This window comes from Haliotis asinina, chromosome 8, assembly GCF_037392515.1.
Source record: "Haliotis asinina isolate JCU_RB_2024 chromosome 8, JCU_Hal_asi_v2, whole genome shotgun sequence".
NCBI lineage: Eukaryota > Metazoa > Mollusca > Gastropoda > Lepetellida > Haliotidae > Haliotis > Haliotis asinina.
This window is the reverse complement of record NC_090287.1, coordinates 40,863,333-40,878,843: the sequence shown is the minus strand read 5'-3', so window position 1 is coordinate 40,878,843 and position 15,511 is coordinate 40,863,333. Positions and strand designations below refer to the sequence as shown.

Below are 15,511 nucleotides of genomic sequence, written 5' to 3'. Positions count from 1 at the left end.
GTCTTTGTATTTTGATCAGAGTATAAGGCGAAAGGCACCATTACATTGGCCATTTGACTGTGTAATGACAGTATATGAATTTAGTACACTAGTATACAGAGAGTGAGTATGGTTTTACGCACGCACGCACGCACACACATTTGTGACCCAAATACCTTAGGTTTGTGACTCAATAACATTGTAGTAGAAATCTGTATTGTGATTCATTGTAAGTAGCTCATTGTCTGCTCAATATGTTATTGAATATTTTAGACTTGTCTGTGTGGCATTTTGCTGGTTCAAAGGGGATTAATATAATACCTTTAGCCATATATTAACCGTAACAATTTAAACTTGATTCCCACTGCAACTGGGCATGCGTGGATCGGTCAGATTGGATGCGCTACTGGCATTCATTCTTCTACGTTCACATAAGCCTCACAATTAATACTCTGGTGTCCCCCGCTGTGATATTGCTGGAATATTGCTAAAAGAGACTTAAACTAACTAACTCACAATACAACCCCTTTCATAAAAAGACTATGTTTCAGTTGATGGAAGCCAAAACAAATGCTACATTTACATTGAAAAGGGGCCCCGTTCAGGTTGGAGATTAATTTTGGGCTTTTGCATTACACGAAGCTTGATGGAAGGCAAGCGAGTTGCAAGCCATAAGTTTTTCGTGTAAGCCCGATAGGTCGTAAAGCTTTATGATTAGACGGTATTGAACTCTTGCCAAACTTTCATGGTGGTCTTTAGCAAAAATCATGTTTTCATAATGGTAGCTCCACTCCTGGTGGAAGGAGAACAACATTGTTCAGGGAATCTGAGACAGACAACGACTGATCCGTACTTTACGTCCTCATAGCAAGGTGTTTCAAGTCCCATTATTTCCCGGGACTGTTGGTAAAGGGAAGCAACTCCATGAAGCATTTGAAGAAGAGAAAGTAGGATTCGGCGAAATTCGACCATGGGCTCTGTTTTTGATGGCGAGACGACAACTGTGTGATTCAAAGGTACATATTTGACTGTGCTGACGATATATCTTGACACTCATTGTTTACATATGATCCACATGTTATTTTATGAATATATGATTATTTACGTGTCTGAAGTCGAGATATGTGATACGACACAGGTGACAGCCATGACTTGTACTTATGTCGAGAACGAAACAACCATTTCCTCCTTTAGAGAATCTGCCGATGGCAAATCGATAATGATGAAATACAATTTGTACAATGTCAAACGTCTCTGATGTTGTTTCCAGTGAGCTTGTAACCGAAAAGCTTGTATACTTCCTGCACATGTCTCTATAGGTCTACATGCATTCATTACGATGATGATGAATTCGTCGAATTCTGATTAGTCAATAGCCAAACATACGAAACCATGTAGGCAGATGTGCCGGCGTGTTCGAGTCGTTCACATCGTCATTCCTGGAATTCGATCATTTTATCATCGGCACTAAGGTACCACGAGTTATCTCCCTTGTATGTGGCTGTTTGCTTTGATCTAACACACAATGTAACGTTTACTCTACCATTACTTCCGTAAATACTGGATTGTGATTGGTCAATCAAAGTCATTCAGAGATATGTAATTACACTATATACCCCTGATTTTCCAGAAACGCGTTCGGTAACCTCTAATCAATTTTGGAGCTATTATGATTTCGTTATATACCTCAGATTTCCAACACAGTATGATTGTTTTCTAATTACTGTTTTTGTTATTCTCTATTGAATGCTTGTTTTCAAATCTAACCTAAATAAAGAGATATTACAGTTTATAAATTCACATATATTACAGGCGTGTAAAAGTACCTTGATCCTTTTTAAAACACCGTGTGGCTAATCCCTTACAGGTACTCGTGTGTCCGCGTATATATGTGCGGTATAATCTGTTGTGTGGACTATTTCTGTCTTTGCATGTTGTACATGCAAATTGTGCATGCATATTGTACATGCATATTGTAACATGTATGCAAGCGTAAACTTTATAAATAATGGAATAGATTAAATGATGCTAAACGTTCGTGAGTGCATCATATATATAGGATTCCGTAACGCCTATATTCAAACTTCGCAAATCCAAGAACGGATAATAACAAGTCAGGATATATTATGTCGAACAATGACCGACAGCCAATATGCCACATTGATTAGTTTAGATTTAAAAGTGATTCAGAAGTGTTTTTATGAAATCCAAGACTAGATGTTTGATTGCAAAGTCAGCAAACCTACGCGTTCACGTGTTATGTGTTTGCTTCCAAGTTGCAACACAGGCGACTTAAACTTCAGTGGTTAACGTTGTACAATTACAATGAATGTATGAAATGTAATAGCAGCAGAGAGCAGTACAGTCAGTAGGAGTGTGTATTGACAAACATAATTAACAGTATCCTATTGTAATATATTGCGATTCTGGTACCCGTATTGCGATATATTGGAAACATAAAGTGTTTCACAGTGAGTGACACAGTTTGTGTATGTCAGTCTTAACATCTACATTGCAAGTCCTTAAAAATACATGTTAATGTCTGATAATAGCTGTCTCAAAATTTGTTTGCATAGTAGGGGATTCGGGGTTGCTTTTTATGCAGTTCATAGTGTTCCAGGTTTTGGTTTTGTAATTGAATAACAAAGGAAAACATTAGTTCTGAGGAAATTATGTGTAGATTTTAATTTAAATAATAAAGGTAATTACCTGAAGAAAACTGCATCTGTGTTCTTTACCAATATACCGGTTCTCAGAAACAAATATTGCAATACGTATCCTTTGAAAAGCGCATTGCGATATGCCGGTATACCGGTAATACTGTACAGTCTTAAAAGTCAAAGAAAAATGCTATTCACCTACAGTTAAAAATATGCCTTGGCGGGATGTACGTTTTGAATGTATAATCTCACGTATCATTTTCACTGTTCTTGGTGTGATGTGCTAGCCCTCTCAAGTAGCCTTTAAAAGCCATTCGGAAATTCCCGTTAATCGCTGGATTAATCTAGGCTGCTGGAGATCATTCCAGGCTACCCTCCACCCCATTAGCGTTTAGATATTGGACATCAGTGGCCTTATCTGATTCTTAACAGGAACATCAACGCAGTTACAACGTTAGTTGTAATCCCCGTCATATCGAAATGCGATGGTTGTAAAATACCGTACAAATTCCCTGAGAGGAATAGAAGGAGTTTACCGGCTTTCAGATCACAAAACCTCAGTGCCCATTTGTTAGTCTCCCACTGAAGCTGCATGTTAATTTCGTGTGACTCCAGTTAACCTCTCTTTCAACCAAACACACGCTGACCCTTAGCAGCGTTGGGGCTATGGGTAGGCAAGTTGTCAAGGCGTTCAATCGTCAATCGGATGCCCGGGTTCGATTCCCCACAGGGTATTGTGTGTGAAGTCCATTTCTGGTGTCACCCCGACGCGATGTAAGTGGAATATCGCGAAAAGCGACGTAAAACCAAAATCACTTAGTGGCTAGCCGTGACCTCTGCTGAATATGAATCGTTTGGTTTATTATTAGTCATAACTTATTTATCACTGAAATAATAGCTGTGCATTCGTCCAAATGTCTTGAAGTCCTTACACGTATTTATTTCACAGGCAATTGACGATGGCCAAGATACAGTCCCGCTACAAATCAGTCCTCAGTAAATGGTTGGGGGGGAGGAAAGAATACACTCTGTTGTATCAGGCTACTAGAGATGGATGTAGTGCAGAAGCCTTTCATCGGATGTGCAGTGGCAAAGGCCCAACTGTTACCCTACTGTATAACACAGCGGGCTACGTGTTTGGTGGCTACACAGCCGTGCCATGGATGGACACGCCCTTCATTTGTGCTAGTGGTCATAACCAAGGGCAAGGAGTTTCTGAAACTGCGTCATGGTACTGCCGATATTGCCGTACAGCTTGCAACATAAACAACGTCTCCACAACGAGTCAGTATAGCAATGACGCCACTGCCTTCATCTTCAGACTTACAGCGAAGAAATCGTTCAAGCCAAAACTCTACCGTGTGAAGCAGCCTGGAAATGCAGTTATGCAGAACTCCCATGTTTCGGTTCTGACTTACAACCATTTACAAGAACAGTTCACATTACGAAGACAGTTACCAAGACTGACAACTATTTCCAGGGAAATGGCACAATGACAGTAGGAACCCACTACGACATGAAGGGCGATGACAGTGATGCGTTTTGTGGAGGCAGCCTTCAGTACACCGATATTGAGGTCTACCACATCACGGGTAACTACTTGAAATGACCGAATTTAATTGTACAATTCGATCTTTTAAACTCAGAATATTGCATTAAAAAAAGCTAATACCCTTCCCAACAAGTGCTTTATTCAGTTGTTCATGTATGTTTGTGTGTGTGCGCTTGCGTGTGTTTGGGAGTGAGTGAGTTTTGTTTTACGCTGCGCTCAGCAGTATTCCGGGTATATGCATATGCTCATATCTGTATAGACTCATATATTTATACGTACTCTTTTGCGATATCTTTATTGCACACGTCACAATAACTAACCATGTTGTGTATACCTTCCTGTAGAGTCCACAGGCATGCCCCCTGCTTCTATTGATGGTGCCTGGAGGAAATTTGGACAAGTAAATCGCGAGGTTTGTAAATAGTGATGTAGCAACTGATGTTGGGGATTATTATATTGAATTAGTGAGTGGAGACTCTCCTCACTGAGTTTGTTGACTTATTCTTTGGAAACAGTGGTTAAATTCAGGTCACACGACTTACAGTCTCCTGAAGGAGTGTAGCTAAATAAAATCATAACCGCCTGAGAATGGAAGACGGTACATCAAAAGTAGGTCTTGTAGCGATCTCAGAAACTGATTGTTATATCTCCGAATCATATGTATGTTTGATTCTAATATCTGAGTACATGCACTTCTAATGACGGTAGTCTCTACTGGGTAGGCTAGGTGTCCTCGAATAAGATCCAGTTTGTCTTTATCTTCTACTGAATGTTTTCTTGAAAGGAACCAAGCCCTAACGTAAGATTTCTAAACAAGTGATACGAGTAATTGTTATGAAACATGCTGTTTGGTGTCACAGGTTTATCACGCCTCTGTACCTAACAAACATTGCACATTTTTCGTAAATGAACGCGGATGTAGGCAAGGGGACCCTCTGTCACCATATCTCTTTATTTTATGTCGCTGAAATACTTGGTTGTATGATTAGAAATAAATATTAATGAGAACATAAAAGGTATTGTTATTGACAATAATGAGTTAAACCAATATGCTGACGACACGGAACTATTTCTAGACGGAAATGAGCTTAAAGGCTGCTATTGATGAAATTAATATATTTTATAACATGTCAGGACTTTAAATATATATTTATTAATAATAAGACAAAAGCAATATGGACTGGATCAAAGAGAAATAGCATGGACACATGGACATATTATGTAAAGACATTAAGACAGAATGACAAAATGGTGTGTTTGAAATCTTGGGAATTAAATTCAACACAAACCTTAACAGTCTGGGATTAAAAAGATTAGACGAGATAAATAGACTGTTGTCATAATGGAGGAAAAGACACTTGACACTGATTGGTAAAATAACTGTCATAAAAACTTTGGCTTTGTCAAAATCTGTCTATATCTTCAGCACTTTGCCTAATCCTCCAATAGACTTCATTATTTCATTGGATAACATCATTTTAAAATGCATAATATTATGGAATGACAAACCTGATAAAATCAAAAGGACCAATTTGAAAAGAGTGCACATAAAATGGTGGTTTAAGGTTGGTTGACACTGTAACCTTTTGTGAAGTTTTGAAAGTAGCTAACCTGAGATCTTACTGTGGAAAACAAAAGTTGCAAATCCCTGTGATATTCCTTTCGATGTGTAAAATCTGGTGCAAGTGCTGACACACATCGATATTTGTTTTGAAAGATTGGAACAAGTTTTGTAAAAAGAGTCATGTGAGGTAATATTCACAAAATCCTAGCCCAACCGTTGTGGTTTAACCATAATTTGAAAAATTCATCACATTACAATAAATACTGGGCAAATAACGGCATTCTTTCAATTAAGGATCTATGTGGCAATACCGGGTTTTTGTCATTTGACAGGCTGAAGGAAATGTATAACATTAAAGGCACGTTCCTGGACTATTTGCATGTTTTGAATATACTTCCTGATTCTGGAAATATACTATTAAACACTCTAGGAATAGCCCAGTTTTTTATTTACTCATAACTGAGTGTCACTGGAATTTAATGAAACCATGCAAAGCAGCTAGAATCTTTTATGACACCTTGATTTCCGATCTAGATTTACCTAAAATCTGTCTTAAATGGCAAAAATCTTTTGGTAGTGTTGCTTTTGATTGGAATCAGATTTTTATTACTTATAGAAATGGTTTGATAGATGTTAAACTACTTGATTTTCAACACAGGTTTTTACACGGTATTTTCTATACTAAAAATGAACTATTTAAAATGAAACTTGTTGACAATACTGTTTACTGTTTTTGTAATGAGTTGAATGAGAATAATTGTCATGTATATTGGGAATGTAGGGTAACGTAAGCATTCTGGAATGAACTTGAGGCCTGGATGAATGATCACACTGAGAATACACTTAAAATAACAAAATATATATCTCGTTTGGTTCTGAACATTATACACAGATTATTAAATCATTATTCTTCCTGCCAAAAGGTATATTCATTCGTGTTGGATTAATCAATACACACCAAAACTTCAAAAGTTCACGGTTATTTTGAGAGAAAGTTGCAATGTGGAAAAGTTCATTGCGATAAAACATAATAGTCTCCAAAGTCATGACAGAAAGTGGAGATCTATATTCCCAGTTTAACAACGAAATTTGTCTCTATATTCGGTTAATTTCGTATTTGAAAAAGTTAATTTTTGCGTACTTTACAACCCTACCTACCAAACTGTATAATGTGAACTGGGGCCTCATTGTTGCACCCTGGGGAACAGTAAAAATAAATAACAACAACAACCGAAACCCACACACAACAATGGCACATGGCACCACATGCCAGAGTAGCCCACTGTATTGATGCTACGTATAGTAAAACTGTCACACCTAATATTTCAAGGTGGTGAATGAATGGAATTAGGCAATTTAATATAATATCTTCTGCAGGATTTAATATTCAAATAATCTACAGCGCATTGGACTTGAACTGTCCTCTTCAGCTATTCTGTCTCGAAATTTTAATGGCAATTTTTTCAGTGGTTGACATTGTGAGTAGTCATGATATGGACAAAACTAGATCGAAAGTACTGCTTTGTGAGGTGCATATTCAATTTCTGGGATGTCTTCTGGTGTCAACATACCTGCAGCATTGCTTTCAGATGTTGCTGTCTTACATTGAACGATTTACACCACCGGAAGACAGCAAGGTCAAGGCTGTTAATGTGCTATTATTAGGTTCGGTTGGAGCTGGGAAATCCAGCTTCTTTAACTCCATCAACTCTGTCTTCCAAGGGGAGATAACCGGTCTAGCAAGGAGCGGAAGTACTGAAAGGAGCTTAACAACTACGGTAAGGGACGTCATGAAGAAATGAAGAAATTCCATGTAACGTAATAGGCTGACATTTTGTGAAACTGATATAAAATGGAACCAAGGATGCATTCTAAAATCACTAGTATCGCATTATGTGACTTGATGACACCTAGTACTGTACGGTGAAACGGTGATGCACCAGTTCAGCACGGTTTGTTCTGTACATTTGCCGTTTTGTTATTATTTTTAAGTACCGACGTTACAGAGTGAGTTCAAACGTGACCGGAGGAACCCTGAAGATGCGTTTTTGTGACACCAGGGGAATGGAGTGCGAGGGTGGCCTTGACGTTGTTGACTTCATTGCCGTCATCGAAGGTCACGTTCCAGATAGGTTTCGGGTAAGCTGGTTAGCCTTTCAAGACACGATGCAATACAACCAACATGTGTGATGTTCATATAAGGTATTAGGTATAGGGACAGTGGCATTTTACGACACCATGTTTGTGAAAACGGTGTCGGAATGAATTAGTCTCACACCTGTGTGAACTGTCATTGCACCTTAGGTGTCACGACATAAGATCGATGATTAGGAGAGCTGTTCAGGCTTTAATTACGAGCTTTACCACTTAAGCGGAACTGTAGCGCACGTACATGCCGGTGATGAACTTGGCAGTTTAGAAAATCCTGGGAGTTGAATAATTGTTCACAGGCCTCATGATGCATTAGACGCAGTTCTTTGTGGCATACCCCTGCATACCAATATTTTATGGATATGGAAAACCACTTAGATGTCAATGTCAACCCAATTGCACATTTATTATATTTTATTTTAATTACACGGTGATTTTATTATAAGTATAGTCCGTCTAGTATTGGAAAGTCAAATGTAAGATTAGTGGGACACGTTTGGGTAATTGTCAGAACAAACTTGGAGCGGAAGTGTCCTGGTAAACAGGCCACGCACCACGCTCCAAACCGATACAAAAATGGATTGCCTGACATTATAAAGTGTTTTCGAAAGTTTCGCTATTAGCCTTGTATCAACATTCGCATAAGAGATACAGAGATAAACTCCAATTGAGAAAAACACATTCAAAACACAATCGTTGTTTCTTTGTCTTGGATAATTTTTGTCTTTCGTATACGTGGGGAGTTCCATGAGAGATTGTGAAAAGTGAACTTGTCAACTGTAATAGTCAATAAAAGATAAGTTCCCGGTATACAGGAAGCATTCAAGCAACATAGTTGTTTTTATACTGATATATACAGAGAGATTAAACTGTGAAAATGAGATATAGTCGCACTATTGTTACAGAAATGTTCTTCATCGTGTCGCTTCTGTGACTGTGTCATTTGTAACCAAACGGGTGTATAATACTGGGGTATACCTATGGCCGTTACAGTCTTGGGGTTTTAGACTTTAATTTTGTTACGAATTTTATTCAAACTGGGAAACATGCCGTGTAATTTAAGAAAACTGGTACGTGATCAGGTCAAGAATTCCCGTATCCGAATTTGATATATACTGACCGACCAAAGCTTTAAGGACGATCAGGATTCACTCGAGGTCACCATCGATGGAGTTGACTAAGATGTTTTTGCACAGAGTTGTGTTTTTGAAAGTGAACTTATTTCTGCAAGACTGGTCTTTGAATTGCCTATTCCTTTGGGAGGCAATGAGAAAACAAACTGCCCTCTTGAACTGTGTTCATGTATCTTTATTCCATTAGGTTCATGGACACATTCGCATGGAAAGAGGTGTTCGTCATCTGTGTTATCAGCAGCTGCGTTCTGATTTTGTTTCTTATTAGTTGAAATGCTTGGGGATTATTTTAGATAAGGACTATTCGTCGCTATTGTTGACTGGTTATGTATCCCACTACATAGGAGACTCTTGGTGCTCACTCTTATCATTTGGAATCAAAATGTTTTCTAGTTCAACCCAACTGCACCCATCGACTCGGAATGTACTGGGTACAACAGTAGCCCTTCCTCAGATGATAAGATTCACTGCATCGCCTTTGTCATTGACGGTACCGCTGTCGACGTTTTCCCTGAGAAGATTCTTCACAGCATCAAATCTCTCCAGCAAAGAATAAACACCAAAGGTATCAGGAAGATGGTGTTAATATGGAAAAAGTTTCATCACTGCAATTACTGGTTGTGTAGCGCATTGGCATAAAGTAAGTAAGTGAGTATGTTTTAGTTTTTGTGCCGCTGTAAGCAATATTCCAGTAATATCACCGCGGTGGACGTCACACAGTGTATCCAGACTGTATCCAACCGGGCCTATGGTGTGACAGACTACTCCATCGCTCCTTTGAGGATTAAGAGAGCAGTGTAGTCCGAATGACTTATCTATTTTATGTGACGGGCTGGCACCAAGGCACTGATTGAGAATCAGGTGTAGTAGTGTAGAATAGGGAAGACAGGACTCGAAGTTACATCATGTGATCAATACTGTTTAAACAAATACCACGACACACGAATTGCTGTCATATTCAGCTGTGAGATCACAACTGCCACCCAAAACATTGAACGTGTTGTTGATAATAGTTGTGACAGTGGGCGTGGTTTACGTTTTTGGGGACAGAGAGGTGTGGTTGCTGGTTTGGATATTCAACTGACTGTAGAAGATAAATAGTCAAGATTCATATTTACACAAGCTGCGTTACCGTTGACGTAAATGTTGTGATAAAGCTCATACCGACCAATATATAGTAAAGGCTTGGATATTTTAATTACATTTCTGAGGAACCTGTCACTATGTTTGAAACCAAAGTTTGTGATTCACAATGTTGATTCTTAACTGACTCTGTTATTTACTACCAAAGGTATACCACAAGTGGTCATCCTAACCAAGGCTGACAAGGTCTGTATAGAGGTACAGGAGGATGTCAATAAGATGTTTCACAGCGCCGCCATCGGGGATCTTGTGGAACAAGCTGGGCAACTCTTTGGGCTTCCTCGATCGTGTGTCTTCCCAGTGAAGAACTACGAAGATGAGGTTCAAGTAGATAGGAATGTTGATATGCCCCTGTTGCTGTGCCGCAAGCAGATCCTCAGGTTTGCAGATGACTACCTTCACGACTGTATGTCTTCAGACTAAAGGAGAACGCCTACTACCTTTTCAGGAGAAGTTAGAACAGATGCAGTCTGAAGATACCTACGGGTTCTTGTAAGAGACTGTGTTATTGCTTTAAGCTAATCTGGGCTGTGGGTTTCCAAACAGTTAATTTAATCAGGTGTGATGCTTTAGGTGTCATGGTCCAGTTTGTAGTATATATTACTTGTAGGGTCCTCCATTAAGGGTGACACGCATTTGTGCATTATTAAACACTCTGTACCTTTTGTCCGTCGTTGGGATTCGTTGGTTATGTCCACTCTGCAGCAGGCATGTCCAACCCTCACATTGCCGAATCTCAGTTGCTGGAACTTACATGCTTGAATTTAGTGTTAAGATTATGTCAATGGCCATACGTCTAATTGTCTGATGGCCATGTCCGCTGTGTCCATTTCTGTCTCACAGTTTAGCTTAAATTCCAATAGTCCGCTTTATGTCTGTGCACAGAAATATTTATTGTATCAAATATTTTCATTCCAAATTTTGCGGTATTTACAAATACACCTCACTCGCAAGCTGCACTAGCGTTTGACCAAACGTAAAGTCACAGGTGATATTTCCTATATTCCTGACACTTATGATTCCATGAGTTTCTTTCTTTACCCTGTCATAGAGGCGGTTAATCAAAAGTTGCTGTGTATTGTATTTGATGGGTTTGCATCGATTAACAGTATATCTCACGTCATATCGTGAAACTATTCACCCAAACCCCAGGCAACATAGATGTGACATTCCATCGCGTCAAGACACTAGTAACATCCTAATCACCAATGGTACGGGTCCGACCAAGTGTAGTCCAGATGTAGGAGATGTACTGATGAGATCACATGTAAAGATGGCGATAAATATGTTGACGAGACATCTCACAGCCAGTATGAAAAAGCACCATATCTCTAATGTCATGAAAATTACCCTTTCGGACCCTTCCAAATTACTCTTCATTAATTGTTTTGTCCGCCATATGTCCAAATAACAAACAAATGTCAAAGCTTTTCTACACTAAACTCAATTACAAGAACATAGAAAACTTTCAGTAGCTTTTGTTTTTAAAACTACTAAGACAGTATTCCCATGCAGTTTTACTCTGTTTAAAACCTTTTAAATCTATTATTAATCGTAATAAAATATATCAGCTGCCTTAATACTGCACTCAGCGTCCTGTTATTACCAACCAGTTTACAACACCGTCACCGTACCTTTTAAAAGCGAACATCCGGGTTAGAACTGATCTTCGGCAACTCATGCATCTACAAAGTGAGTGACTGAGTTTGGTTAACACCACTTTTAGAAATATTTCAGCAATATCACAGCAGCGCCACCAGAATGGGTTTCACAAATTGTGCACATGTGGGGATGCGAACCCGGGTCTTCGGCGTGTCAAGCGAACGCTTTAAACGCGAGTCTAACCCACTGTCCTGCTTCTACAAGGAGATGTTCGAGACGTCAGATTTCACTGTCTTGTTAATGCGGTCATCTTATATCAGAAAGGTTGAATGATCCTTAGTGTCAGTCACCAGTTTGTCTGGTCCAGATCATTGTGGTGTTCGAGACAGACACGCACAAATTGGCCTATTCAACAGATATTGCTCGTCACATGAATTTGGAACATTGCCTTGTCTACAGTCTACATGTATACAAATGTAGGATTTGATCAGAAGCCTGCCTCGGAGATTCTGTGCATGTTTGTTACATTGCAGAAATGTGAACATTTCGAAACACAGACGTGCTTGATGGCCCTGTGTGCCATCATCTCCTCATAACAACCAACAGAACCTAGAAGAATCTCATCGCCCGACTCCTCAACAGATGTGAGCGAGTAATTTCTTTCTGTCGAGCAAAGGATATGCGATGATGATCCTCAATATCCACTATTGTTAATGTCAACACTCTTTCTACATGGCTCAATGCTTCTTCGCACTTCCTACAGGTATATATCACTATGGTATCAGCGCCTATATACAGTAAACAGTTAACGTACTAAAGGACTGAGGGTACAATACAAATCATTCAACTATTAGATCTTGTAAGTGTAAAAAACGTTTATTCAGTTCCGGCAAATTAAACATTAACACACGATTAACACTGTAATAAAAAGACATTTGTCAAACAGCCTAGTCATACAGACACACATTTTACATAACCAGGAGCAACACAGAAAATCATGACGTAAAATATTGTTATTATATACATTCACCGGGTCATAGAAATATATGCAAGTATATACAATCAGTTTATACATCCACTGTGTAAGTTGACTTGCCGGATAAGAAGTGCCAAATAAAATACATAAATCAATTATGCAGTTTGTTACAGTATTAAATATTATGGTCCTGGTTCATTAAATAAACGGAATATAGATCCGTTGGCGCATTTATGAAACAGCGTATATTCAATGATACTTACGTTCATACATCACAGTATAAACTAACACGTTTGCAATAAGAATGCCACTATCCCAAGCAAACAGAAAGGCAAATCATGTATAAACATACAGGTCACGAAGTAGACTCGCAATATCGCAATATTATTGACATGATCACACTATTTCGAAAGAAATCCAAAATATAAAACACTTGAACACATCCTTGAAAGACAACACGTAAACGTGCAATGTTATACTCGTATGAGGAAATGTTCACAGGTGTGAGAACGTTTAACGAAATATATACTCTTTGTTCTCTTATGAAAAATATCAAGTCAGAACCACTCCACTCAGATGAATAATATCAATATCAAAATCACTGGATGTGACATGGTATGTGTAACTGCGTGTTGCGACAATGTTAACGTATGTACAAAATCACTGGATGTGACATGGTATGTGTAACTGCGTGTTGTGACAATGTTAACGTATGTATAAAATCACCAGAAGATGACCATGTAGGTACCACGTGAGTTAAGAATAGGAGTACTGGTCTAGCCACTCTCGCATTGAAGATTGGAATAAACGGAAAAGACGTCAAACAAAATCTTGAGAATAACAGTATCTATACAACAGTTATGTGTTGTATACAAATACATTTTACTTTACAAGTACATGTTTTCATGCTGCTTGTGACAGTTATAACAATATGTCAGTGGAATGACTACATCAAACTGAAGTTTACTTGACAACAAGAAAACGAAGCCAGAAGCGAGGCGCCAAGTAACAGGCTCACAGCGACAGGAGTCACCGCACACGCTGGTACGGATGAGCCTGTGGTGGAAGCCTTGTTTGGGTCAGTAGTCACTGCTGTTGGTGTTGATAGAGATGATGTTTCTTGACCAGTGACATGTGTGGGTAAAGCAGAGCTAGGACCATTTGTTTCATTAGCAACAGCGGTCGGTGGCATGGTAGAAGCAAATTCTGATGTTACATCATTAGTCACGGTTGTAGATGTTGTGCTCTCTGTAGATATCAGTGCAGATACCGTTATGGTTATGTTTGTTCTTGCTGAATGTGAAGGAATACCATTGTCCAGTGCCAGCAGTGTGATGTTGTAGGTGTCCCCGTCAACTAGAGGCAGTATATTTCTTATAATACCGGACTGTCCATCAACAGAAAATACACTTCCATTTTCAAGTCCATATGAGACATCATTCATGTCCAGATCCGTTGCTGTTACAGTCAGGATGACACTGGAAGGCCTCCTTGGAGATATTTCTAAAGTGCGTGGTGTATTTTGAAATACTGGTGTATACATATTTTTCTGTCCAAAAACAGCAGTATAAACAGACACATTAGATAGGTGGACACTGCTGTCAAACAGATGGAAGTAAAACTTGTTCTCATAATGAGACGTCAGCCATGAATTCTGAGGAATAAGTATATTCTTTCCATCGTGTTTTGTCACTTTAAGGAGGGATTCTGATGGAACATCTCGCGTTATATTATTGATGGCCCGAGCATATACCCAAGATTCATTTAATTGCGGAACCTGGATCTCAACATATACGTACTTCTTTCTTCCCCGGATTTCTTCCTTTGTTTTCAAAAATATTATTTCTGATACAGAACCTACTGGATATGAATAAAATCCATTGGAGCTGTCATAGAGTCTGTCAGGGAGATTGTCCTTATCAACAAGGTCATTAACAAGAAAGTCATCCATTTCATCTTCACCTATGGTATCAATTCTAACCTGGTGGATCATGTCATGGTAGGATATGGATTCAAACACAGACAGTTGCGGATCACCCAGTGGGTTTATATTTTCAAATGTGGCCGAATAGTTGTAAAACCTTCCCTTAAGTGATGACGTCATCCACCATCGAGCTGTTTTGGTCTCGCGGCTGATGATATCACCAAAGTTAACAGTTAATGATGGTTGGATGGGTTCCATCCCCAGCTGAGCACTGGAGATTTTAAAAGACACAAGCAACCCTTTTTCATTTTCTATAATCTCCGGTTGACCAGAAGATATCTTCACCTGACGAGCGATCCCATTACCCTTATTAGTTACCATTACTGCCAGGGGAAACGGAACAACTGGTTCCACTTGGGGTGTCATGGGATCATCACCTTGAACATATTTTTCATGGAAGTAGGCAAGCGTTAGACTTGGATTTGGCTTCACAGTTATTGTGTCTGGTAACAGAGGGACGTTGAATTCCTTTTCACCCACAATATATGACAGAGTTCCTCCAACATCATAGTTGACATCCTCATCCACTGCCGCACCTTTGTAAGCTACAATTAACCAGTCAGCTGAACCCTTGACTCCAGGGGATAAAGTTCCAGTTCCAGACACATCACTGATACCCTCTAACTCTGGTTTACCTGTTGGCATGAAAAGAAATCAAGCAATCGTAATGTTACGCAGAACACTGTAAAGAAGTTGCAGTTATTCCTAAAGGTTCTGCCTGTTCTTGACAACAAGTTGACGAGTATTCATTTCACCTTTCGTCTTTA

At 39.1% G+C, this 15,511-nt stretch overlaps 1 protein-coding gene and 1 pseudogene across 1 annotated transcript in view; one reads left to right on the top strand and one right to left on the bottom strand.

Annotated features, from left to right (window-relative positions):
- Window positions 1-907: 907 nt before the first annotated feature.
- LOC137294920 (interferon-induced protein 44-like) lies at window positions 908-11,769 on the top strand (annotated as a pseudogene).
- An 870-nt stretch (window positions 11,770-12,639) lies between these two features.
- LOC137295430 (uncharacterized) overlaps window positions 12,640-15,511 on the bottom strand; it is a 44,647-nt gene continuing 41,775 nt past the window's right edge. Inside the window, exon 31 of the mRNA XM_067826796.1 lies at window positions 12,640-15,379. Coding sequence (XP_067682897.1) covers window positions 13,707-15,379 — 1,673 coding nt within the window. The 3' untranslated portion in view covers window positions 12,640-13,706. The remainder of the gene's footprint in view (window positions 15,380-15,511) is intronic.